This window comes from Pundamilia nyererei, unplaced genomic scaffold (genome assembly GCF_000239375.1).
Source record: "Pundamilia nyererei isolate P.nyererei 1_Seehausen unplaced genomic scaffold, PunNye1.0 scaffold00120, whole genome shotgun sequence".
NCBI classification, from domain to species: domain Eukaryota; kingdom Metazoa; phylum Chordata; class Actinopteri; order Cichliformes; family Cichlidae; genus Pundamilia; species Pundamilia nyererei.
In genome coordinates this window covers 40,952-52,436 of record NW_005187521.1, presented here as the reverse complement: position 1 = coordinate 52,436, position 11,485 = coordinate 40,952, and the positions used below count along the sequence as shown (strand labels likewise).

The 11,485-nt window shown below is 41.4% G+C and overlaps 1 protein-coding gene across 2 annotated transcripts; it reads right to left on the bottom strand.

The window, feature by feature from the left end:
• Nucleotides 1–1,984: 1,984 nt before the first annotated feature.
• mlh1 (mutL homolog 1, colon cancer, nonpolyposis type 2 (E. coli)) lies at nucleotides 1,985–10,695 on the bottom strand. Of its 2 annotated transcripts, XM_005742352.1 has the most exons (20): nucleotides 10,497–10,695; nucleotides 10,221–10,347; nucleotides 9,889–9,979; nucleotides 9,056–9,154; nucleotides 8,903–8,976; nucleotides 8,733–8,805; nucleotides 8,561–8,652; nucleotides 8,445–8,487; nucleotides 8,247–8,335; nucleotides 8,037–8,149; nucleotides 7,843–7,936; nucleotides 5,872–6,025; nucleotides 5,235–5,572; nucleotides 3,514–3,656; nucleotides 3,066–3,174; nucleotides 2,916–2,979; nucleotides 2,679–2,843; nucleotides 2,483–2,575; nucleotides 2,290–2,400; nucleotides 1,985–2,201 (listed from the first exon to the last, which is right to left on the bottom strand). In XM_005742352.1, exons 2-20 carry the CDS (start codon nucleotides 10,325–10,327, stop codon nucleotides 2,046–2,048), a joined length of 2,208 nt encoding a protein of 735 aa, XP_005742409.1. In that variant the 5' UTR covers nucleotides 10,328–10,347; nucleotides 10,497–10,695; the 3' UTR covers nucleotides 1,985–2,045. The 2 variants fall into 2 exon arrangements, with proteins under 2 accessions (XP_005742409.1, XP_005742410.1); XM_005742353.1 differs by lacking the exon at nucleotides 10,221–10,347.
• Between the last annotated feature and the right edge of the window lie 790 nt (nucleotides 10,696–11,485).

The window sequence follows — 11,485 nt, the reverse complement described above, 5'->3', positions numbered from 1 at the left end:
TTTCTTTGAAATTTTTCAAATATTTAAAAGATTTCTTGAAAATAAATGTGTCATTTACAGAAGTGTGGATTCCATTTTATTTTATTTTTTTATGTAGGACAATCGACCTACATTATTTCTGCATAGATCTTAAGGCACTTTAAATGTTAGGTACAATAGTTCTACTGGGAACTGTTGTACTACTGGGGATCTACTGGGATCTTCCCACACAACCATCATAGGGTTTACAGAGGGGGGTCCAAATCTCTGGGTGAAAATCCCTTGCTGATGCCAGTGGTCAGAGAACTGTCAGACGGCTTAAAGCTGCTAGGACAATAACAATAACCCAACCACTCGTCACAACCAAGTTGTGCAGAAGAGCATTTTCTTCTGCAACAATATGTTGAACCTTAAAGCAGATGGGTTACAGCAGCAGAAGACCACACTGGATGCCACTCATTTCACCTAAGAACAGGAAACTGAGACTAAAAAGAAAAATGCCCCCTGGGCTGATTTCTGCTGCAGGATCATTGTGTGATGCTGTCACATCAGCATGTATCGAAAACTCTGCTGAATGTTTCCAGCACTTTTGAATCTGTGCCATGGAGAATTAATACAGTGCTGAAGGCAAAGGGGTGTCTAGCAAGGTGCACCTACTTAAGTTCTGTCTCTTGAACCTAAACTAAAAGCTGGTTTGACAGGAGAGGGGTCTGATGGCTGATGATGTGCCACTTTTGGATACTCTTAGAACAAGAAGTAAGCTGTCACTCTGAGACTGAGGCTCCGTTGAGATCATTTCTCATTCATGTGAGAAGAAATGAAATTAATTTAACAGGGAGCCAGTGATGAGAAACTAAGCTGTTCTTATTAACCAAGAGGTCTTCATTTGATTCTAATACTGAAGAGAAGAGCCCAAAATGTTATCAGGGGCCAAACGAGGACAAGGCTGGTTTAACCACATACACCGGATACTCTGTCAATGTTCAACCCAACCATTATAGCGCCATCTTATGGTCAAATTGCTGGCATCCTGAAAGATTATTTCAAACCAGGAGGATTTTAAAAACCTCAAATGAAGCCCATCATTATGGCCCTTTAGTGATTCTTTTATGAGCTAAAAATACTTCAATGGCCAAGCTGAAGATTCATGCTAACATCTGGTGTCCTGTCATTCCCACTGCCCTGAAAGTGAAGGCTACAAAAAAGCCACAGAACAAAACTGCAAATTTTGTGGACCTTTTTTATTAAATATTATCTGCTTTTCTTGTGTTGTTTCCAGTCAAACTTTCTTTCCCATGTATGTCTTTTAACACGTTAATCCCACTGCTAAGCAATACTTGAAAGGGGCTGTCAGAGTTCTTCACTTCAGGTTGTATTACTGTGATGTGCGAGTAAAGAATTGAAGCTGATTTTGGAATCTTAAAAAGTGGAGCACATCTTTTAGATTTCTGCTTCTCTATGCATAGAGCGAGGGAAGCCTACACCAATTTCCACTTTTGAAACTCTGAAATCAAAAGATGTATGAATTTAATTTGTCCCCGTTTGGAATCACTAGAATAACTCGGGTTCGCTTTCTTCTTTAAAAACGAAACAGAGTAAATCAGGTAAGTACAGTTCACTCTCTTTTCTGGTCTTCTGCAGGTGTTAAACTAGTTACTGTCCCTCAGGTGTTGATGGAAACACTGGCAGAGCTGCTTTAACCTCCTTCACACAGAGTGCTGACACAGCTTCGACTGACAGGTGGAATGGAGAAGTAATAAAAGTCGAGCTCATTTGCTGGCACGTTTTCGGGTTTCGTTATGGGACTTGTGACCCACTTCTATTTTCCTGGCTTCATGCCTGAAGTCTTAGTGTTAGGAAACCATGTGGAGCCTTGGCACTTTTCAGTAAGCCGTTCAGAAAGGGTTTCCTGCAACAGAGACCCTTTTATAACAGAATTTTTACTCATAAAGACAGAAATGTGAAGTCTTGTTTTCTATAAAGTATTTATTTACAGTATGTGTTATTTAAGAAAAAAAAGAAAAAGAGCTTATATAGTTGATTTTTTTCAGCCATGATGAGCAGTTTCAGCACCTCTCAAACACTTTGTAGAGATCGGGTAAGTTGGCGATCTGCAGCACAGTGCCATCCTCGCTGAAGCTCTTCGGAGGACTGAAGAGGGTTCGGAAAGCTTTAAAGATGAGGTGTTCGACTTTCCACCGCCAAGAGTTCACCTCAGTGCCCTGAAACGTCACGAGCGTTACACCTCACACGAGACAAAACAAGGTCCATAACTGGCTGGACAATTTCTGCAAAGTTCAGTATTCACACCTGCTCCTCTCCTGGCTCGGCCTCCAGGATGTACTGCTTCCTGATGGAGTAGAACATGCTGCACTCTTTGCTGAAGTCTCTGAAACAGTCCTTTTCACCGTCCCAGTTCACCTGCACGACATCGCCGCACAAAGGTCTTCAGTTTGTGTTTCCAGAATTGTAGCTTAAATGGAGAGGCTATGATCTAGCTTACCTCAGTTGCCAGGCGCAGGATGAACATAGGGAGACCCTCCATGACTGGGGTGTAGTTGTCGAGGAGCAGCGGGAGTCCTAGTAGGTTTCCTTCCTGTTGTGGATGTGTTTTGGGTTTGGTTTCTTTTTTGGTTATAACATGAGTTCGAACAATGTTGAAATGCAAGCAGAAATTATCTAAAGAGAATATTTCTGACCTGGTCTATCTCCATGGAGAAATAGTCCTCTAGCATCTCCGCTTTCTTTTTCAGGAAGTCCACTATGTACTGAGCCAGGCCTTCTTTGGGACCGTCCTCTTCAGTCCAGCCGCTCTCCTCTGACTCCAAAGCCAACATGGCCAAGTCATAAAGAGGTGCTGGGGTCTGAAAACACATTATCCATCATTAGGATCCACACAGTGTTTTCTAATCACTGACGTTGTACACTTTACTTACAGACAGTCTGAGTACACCGAAATTTCCAAAGTCATAAATGAGTATTTGGTAGAAAAGCTCCTGGCTGCAAGAGAAACACATTATGAGACATAAAGCAGCAGCACCAGCTTGAAAGAGCAGAGCTGAACAGAGTTTTTTCACGGTTCTCACCTGAGTTTGTTGGTGTTGAGCAGGTAGAGCTTAGTATGATGTTGCACCAGAGACCACTGGGGATTGACGCAGCCCACAAACGAGTGGTTCTGCATCATTTCTTGAAGGCCTGGAGAGAACGTGCATGAATAAAACATGTTTGGCTTTGTTTTGTTATATAAATCACAAAAACCGCTCTTAAAGTTCATCAATAAAGGGTTTATTTGAGACATGCTGAGAGGTCGAATGAATCATTACGAGAGCATGATGTAGCAGCAGAAGAAGTTGCGTAAAGCTGGTTATGAAAAACAACCTGGGCCCCGGAGCAGGAAGTCAAATCAGTGGAACATTTTTAGAGAGTCAAAGAGGTTCTTATGTTAGACTGCTCAGTTTAGCCGGGATGGAGATTCCCCAGATCTGATTTGGCGCTAGTGCTCAGAGGTACAGGGCAGGTTTTGTGACGCCACACCTTTATGTGTGTTCTCTGTGATCTCAGCTCTCAGCTCTTTGATGCTGTTCAGTTTGATCACTCGTCTCTTGGGCGTGGCTGCGGCCGTCAAGTCCTCGCCTTCTTCCTGCTGCTGCTCTTTCTGCTCTGTCCTCGGTCGCTTCCTGTCTCACAATAACGCACACAGACCCAATCACACCCGGTTACATTAAAAATGCTGTGGGACTTAACAGGATGTGCCAGTGATCATACATGTTAACACACATTTAGTTGCAGATATTTGTTGTCTTAAAAATATAAAGTCTACATGTACTCCAAGCTTGGACTGGATGACTTTCTTTGTTGGCCACTTGGGGGCAGAAGAAACCAACAGTATTCATCTGGAGTCATGTTTCTGCTAAGCTAACGCCAATATTTATCTTTCTTTATCTACTTCTACAACAAGGAGGAATATGTGGCTCTGAAGCTGCCAGATGTTTGACTTTTCTTGTCTGATTTGTCACAGCTGTTTTGTGCTGCGTAGTTGGCTCACTTTAAATTTTGCCTGAAACTCTTTAATCACCCCTTTACAGCTCAGGAATCTATCTATGAAGGATCTTCAGTGTTCATGTTTTAACAACTGTCTCGCCAAAACTCTTAACAACCTGTTATTCAGTCTCACCCCTAGATGTCAGTACGTTACAGTCAGCTGAATTCTGTTTTCTTACTCCTCCGTATTCAAGTGAATAATGCAATAATGCCAGCTACAGTTGCTGCTGTAGGACAAACATCTCTGGCCGTTCATCTGTAGTGAGTGTGACTCCACCGTTTACCTCACCCGTCAATATGTGTCCACGTCTATTTACTCTGGCGGAGGCTGTAAAACTTTGTGAAAGGAGTCTGATACCACTTGGTGAGTCAGTGAAAATCACTCCTGTGTAATCACAGCGATAATGAGCCGAGTTTTTGAGGATATCCTGAACCTTTCTGTTGATAAGCGCTGCTGTTTTTTCAGCTGTTAGCTGTTGTTAGCTGGCGCTGAAAGTGAAACTTTCTTTAAAGTGGATCTAAAATCACTCTCACAGGTAGTGAATAAACTCTTATACAATCTGAGTTTAACCAAATAGTTTATCAGAGGGAAAGTGTGATTCTTAGGATACTCGAGCCTGGTGGTATACTATTACCTCATGTATGTGTGGCCAATCTTTAGCCACATACATAAACACATGTCCATCTCAGCCACTGTATTCAATATGACTGGGCAACATGGCAGCTTTCACAAACCATCGCCTGCTCCTATGTATTTAATTCTATTTCTATATTAATTCTAATTTAATGAGAAAGCAACACTTTGTTGGAAGATGTATTGATACACTCCTCAATGCATATTTAAGAGCACAGCGTTCTTTTTTTCAGTTAAATAACCTTAAAAAATGACATGCTGTAACTTTAAATGCCAGTGTTAGTTAAACACAACACTGCTTTTGTTACTGATTGGCCCTAAGGCTGATGTCTCATCAGTGAGGGCTGATCCATGTTTACTTTTACATTCTTCTTTCTGCTCTCTTACACAACTCATTTGTTGCGGGTCAATGTTCAGATTTGCTCACAGTGCAGGATCAATCGTACATTAGACTTGTCCTGATCTAACTTGCAGAAATTCTGACAGGATTACACTCAAAGTTACTCCCTGACTGAGTCTTTAATCCCTGCTGACTCACACAATCTAATGCTGCTACTGCTACTGCACATATGTCATTCACCTCTGATTATCAAGAGCACCGACGCTGCCTTGTTCCTCGCCCTTTGGCACCTCTGCTTCCTGTTCAGCCAGCGCCTCCAGCATGTCTGAGTCATCTACATCGTCTATCTCTATGCTGTCCGCCTGGATGGCTTTGATCGCAGTCTGCCCACTGCTGGGACCAGCAGGCTTGGGATCAGGGAGCGGCTTTTCTTTCGGTTGGAGGAAGGCATCTAGCTTCTGTGTGCGACAGTCGGTCCTCACCATCTGATGTGCGTAGACTCGCTCGCTAGACTCCGATGTGGTGCTGGAGGCCTTAACCTCAGTGTTACCTGAGACTGACAGTCCCGGCAACAACGTCTACACAAAGACAGAGATGGGCACAGACTGTAAATGACCTGGTGGTAACTTCCCCTGCTGAAAGATGAAGCCAGGGCAAAAGCCTTTCATACAAATGTTGTCACTTGTGGTTGCAAAAAAACAAAGATGGAGACAGGAACGCTAAATTTGAGCTTTAAGATAAATGCAGGAAATTAAAGCGATTGTATCCATCTTTTATCTACAGTCTGCAGTAAACACGTGGCGGTGCACAATACGTCAGATAATGTGGACGTGAAACAGTAGGGGCACAGTAAGAAAGAGACCTTGTCACTTCATACCTGAGTGAAATATGTACGTGAGGAGTTGGAGCCCAGGAGTTTGCTCTCGATGTGCTTCTGAACGCTCTCGATGACACTGTCCTCATGCAGGAAGTGCACTTCATGTTTAGTGGGATGAACATTAACATCCACATTCTGAGGAGCGATTTCTAAGCTGTGAAAGTTAGAAAGCAACAGAGATTCAAGGTAGTAACTCAAGAAACAGTGTTAGAAGAGTCCTAAATGTGATTCAGATATGTCAATAACAAGCAACAGATGGTCTTTCTTGATGCAGAGAAGCCCTTTGACCAAGCTGAACAATTTGGTTTAGGTCATAATTTCATTAACTCCTTTAAGGTTCTTTTTAATGGCCCTATGGCAACCGTTACAGCTAATGTGGTTAGGTCTAAAAACTCTTAAGAGAGGAAGCCAACAGGGCTGTCGCCACTATTATTCAGTCTGGCTATAAAGTCGTTAACTGATACAAAAAGATGTGACCCTGCAGTCTGCAGGATTGTAATCGGTCAGGATCTTCATAAGATTACTTTATATGCTGATGATGTTTTATTATTCTTGTCTAACCCTACAAAAAATCAGTAAATTGTCTAATAGAAGTGAAACATTTATTTAGCACCTTATCTGGTATAAAAATGTATTTCTCCAAATCTGAGGCTATGTCAGCAACAGACACCCAAATCTTTTACTTCCTCCCCTTTATAAATGGTCTTTGATGGGTTTCGTCTGCTTGGGTATATTTCCAACATCCCAGTTTGATCAGATGTTTAAAGCTTATTTATTCAATAAGATTAAGCAAGATCTTGAACTTTACAACTCACTCCCTATGTCCTGGTTACACGGGGTCTCACTCTATCAAGCGAGGATGATTCAAATAGAAAAGAAATTAAAAAATATAAATGAAAGTTTCATCTGGTCCAAAAGATGGGCACTCATAAAGAAGTCAACTTTGCAGCTTCATACAATTTAGAAAATATCAATTGAGATGTCTTCTTCAATTTAGCTTTATATTGAATCTTCAGCGTCTAAGCATCCTCTTTCAAACCTAATTGTTATGAAGAATATGAAAACTGTAAAAGATTGGTGTAGGAACCCAATCACAATAAAAACACTCAAGGACTGGAGGGAAGTGCAATGGATTGCAGTGAGAACTGAAATAACATCCATCTTCCCCAACTGTTACCAATCCGGATTTCTTACCAGGTCATTTAAACAATGGACTGTGAGGTTTTCTTTTAGAGACCAACTGGAGAATGTGGTCCTACTGACCTTTAATCAAATAGAGCAAGAATGTAAGATAGGAACAACCTCTTGCATTACTTTCAGATAAGAGACTATGTCAATAACAAAACCGGTCCACTAAACAATGTCAAGGACTCTGACACTGAAATTTTCTACAAGGAGTAATGTTTCAGTTAGCGTGTTGTACAAAATTCAGAGGGTGTACTCTGGGACCAGGACAGCTGAGACAGACCGTTGGCAGACTTTTCTTTCACACAGCCCCTTTCAAACTTCAAGTCTGCCACTTCACTTTAATGTTGTAAGTGTAAAATAAACTGTCTTACACACATTTGAGTTCTCTGTGAATTGCAGAAAACTGAATTGAAACTGAGCTCAACCTGCTGTCTCTTCTCCTTGATCTCCCAAATATTTACATCTGTCTTTTCTGTGGCAGGAAAAAAATGTACTACTTAAGAGGATTTCTCATTAAACTCACCCAATCACCAGGCAGCACTGGATGATACTGGAACACACCCGTCATTATGTGCCTGGTCCAGTTTTAACAAGTTTAAACAAGAACTTTTGCATAAAACTTCAAGCGATGGTCAAGCTGTGATAACTGAGTTACAAGGATAGATGAATGTCAAAAAGATGTGTCTTCCCCCTGCTAAGCCTAACTATTATTGTTGTTATTAACAGATGTACGACTTAAAAAAGCAAACACACACACAAAGCCACACAGGTAAAGTACATTACCTCAAGTAAAGGAACGGGTGTGTGTTCTTGGGGAGATATGCAGCATAAACTGTCTCAATCGCTTTCTTCAAAGCGCTCGACTCCACCAGACGATCTGAGACATCGCAGAAGACAGCTTCATTTCACAGAAACACAGCAGCTAACAAGATTAAATGCTAACTGCTGCGTTTCCAGTAAGTTTCTGTGGTACGTACGGTTTATGAACAGGATCAAAATGCATTTCTTGACTGAATAGTTTGCGTTTGAGATGTAGCCTTTCATCTTATAAGCGAGCTTCTGATCTTCACAGGCAACCTCGATCAGCTCCCTGGGAACATACCACAGAGCCGGTCATGCAATCAGCTCAGAGGTGAGAAGAGGTTGCATAAAAAGCAGCGCTCATCAAAGGAGATTTGCCGGAATACCTGCTGACTGCGTTGCCAAAAATCCCTCGAATATTATCGACTACAGACGCATTGGGAAGAGTCCTTACGTCTGCCACGGTCTCTCCTTGCTGGAAAGAGGAGTCACAAAAACAGACAGCAAATAGTTTATTTGAAGAAAACTGCTTCGCGTGCTTGAGGGAGGCATTTAATTTAAATGAAAAATAAAGCACATCTTACCTTTTTGACAGAGAAGCTTTTTCCTGAGTTGTGTATGGCGTACCTGCAGAGTAAGACAATGTTAACAAGTTGAAGCAAATTCACCAAGAATCATGAGACACGAATAAAACCCACACCTGCCGACCACTTCTACAATCCTGGAGTACTCATCGCTCGGGCTCTTTAGAGCTTTTCTCCTGGTGGAGACGTTATAGAAAAGATCCTCCACCTGCAATCAACAAGAAGAGCAGCTTCTCAGCATCTATAAATTGTATTTTAGAGAGCAGCTCATCTGCAAGGAGAACTCACAAGGATCTGCGTTCCCTGGTTTCCAGCACATGGTTTGGGAGGGCCTTTTAGTTTGCCATCGCTGTAGTTGGCTCTGCAAGAGAACACAACCAATTTATGAGAGAGCTGACATCCTAGTTGTTTTGTAGCCTTTAGTAAGGCTTTAGAGCAGATAAGGAATGCAACAGTACCTGTAAGCGCACTTTGCATCAGCAGTCTTTGTGGTTATGGTCACATGGGCAACATGGCTTATACTAGCAAGGGCCTGCAGACAAGAACAAACACAATAAATGTAATGCAGAACAAATTAATACAGTGAAGGCAGACAGAGGTGCACAGCTCACCTCTCCTCTGAATCCATAGGTTGCGATACTCGAAAGGTCCTCAAAAGTTTGAAGTTTGCTCGTGGTGAACCTCTCACAAACGATTTCCATGTCCTCCTTCTGCAGTAGTGAAAAAGAGTTTCACTTGGTACACAGCATATTCTGAACAAACTACCATTACGTCACCAGCAGGGTCATTCTGAGGCAACCCTTCATACTGACCCTTAAAATTTGAAGTGATTTTTAATCAAAGCCAAACAAAGAATTTTGTTTTTCATAGCATAAATATGTCTGACGTAACATAAAACATCATTTGTAAGCTTGTTTGTAAGCTTAGGCACTCATTCAGTTTTAACTTCATGCATTCAGTTGTTATAGTCATATATCATTGTATGCTTGTTCCTCACTGTGGTGGGAAAACTAAAGCCTGTGACAAGTAATTATGAGTAAGTACTATGTAATTCTCCATCTGGTCAAAACTAAGATTTATACAATTTAACAATACATCGCCGTGGGTTGGAACATGAAAATTATGTCATTTTAATTACATTTTCTTGAAAAATCAATCCTTTTTTTAAAACTTATATTACTTCTCATTTTGTCATATTTAATGTTACCAGAAATTACTGGGGCAAATTGTTAGAAGACATGAAAAAATGGCTGTAGTTACAAGAAAACAGCTCAAGTATAAATTGTTCAAATGTGTTAACAAGTACACTTGAGTTGGTGTCTTCCGTCTTTCAGTTCAGGGAAAGACTTAGCACACTCAGTGACAGAAGAAAACCAAAATAGCTTAACCCTGACTGCGTAATGATGAAGCAGAGGCCACCCAGCTAAAAGGGCGGGTCACCCACCCTGATGCCAGTGCCGTTGTCCTGAATTTGAAGAAGTTTCAGTCCGCCGTCCTTCACCGTCACCTGAATGCTTGTGGACTTTGCATCCAAACTGGAACAATTGTAAAACACAAAAGTGTATTTACCACAGGGTCACACTGCACGCTAAGTGGAGACAGTTACAGGTCTGTTACTATGTTACACGTGATGTAAACAGTCACCCCGGCCATGTATGGCCACCTTTAATAATCCCGCTACTTGGATATTTAAGTCACTAGTCGTACAGTGACTTAAATATCCTAACGTTAGTGCTCACGTTACTGAAACTGCTCTTTATATAGCTGCTAATTTACCAGTTTTCAATCATTTCTTTAACGGCGTTGGCAGGACGCTGAATAACTTCTCCCGCAGCAATGCGGTTGACAACAGTCTCGTCGAGCCTCCGGATAACTCCCGCCATGTTTACAGAGCTGCTGACTTCTAGTTTGGTTAAAGAGCAGGCAGAATGTGCGAGTACGTAAACATATGGAATAAACGGTATTTATTTAAGCTAAAGTGCAGCATTACTGCTGTACACGAAACTGAGCACGCTTGTGACCAGAGAGGAAGCAAACAAACAGACCACTCACTCCGCCTGAAAATGTCAGAGTATGTCAGAAGTTATAATGTCGGTCCCTCAAATACCTCAATGACCGTTATAATAAACGTTTTAATCTCTTTTAAAAATAAACTATAATTGCGGAGAAAAATTTTAGACATAATTTTCAATTTATTTAGATAAAGGCACGCATCTTCCTAAACACACAATCTTCGACGACAGCGCGGGTAGAAGGCGGGGGCGGTGACTACGTCCGGCTGTAGAGCTACGTAATTCCCGAGAAGTCTTCTTCGTTGGCAAATATTTTTGAAATACTGTAGCCTAGCGACCCGTAACGGTTGTGTAATCATGCTTTTTGAGGAGTAAACAGATATTTCTGTGAAAAGCTAAAATAATTACGGTTATATAGTTCAATTACAAATATGTTTGCAGAAAATAAATGGCAATTATCTAACCACTAAAGTGTTTTACTTTCTCCCCCCCCCCCTTTTGTTTGATCTATTAGTGCTGAGACTGATACACAGATAATACTGTGGGTCTTTGCCATGCCCATTTCTGGGTTGTACAATTTTGAAGTGTTTACTTAGGCTTAAGGTAATAAATAGCTTAAGTAATTAGCCATAAATACCATTACATAATGAAGTCCTGAGAACTGCGCCCTGGTAAAGATTGGTCTACAAAAAGGTCAGGGGTCACAACCGCTTACAGAATTGCCCCCAAAAAGCCTGGCTTCACAATCACAGACCTGCTGTATAACAACATTACATTCATTTAAGGGAACCTTAGCTTCATCTTTTGCCTTCAGCAATTTTCAGCATAGGCTAAAGCTACTTGGGCTTCTCCCTTATTCCCAAGAGGTAACCACATGTGTAGCTCAGCATATTTGATTTGGCAGAGTTTTTTCTTTTCTTTTTTTAATATGTCCTTCCTGACAAAACCCCAAAGGGATGTGTGTCGCCTCTAATGATCTAAACAGGGATCTTTCGCTTGTGAGGAAATTGCGTAAACCGCCATGCTGTT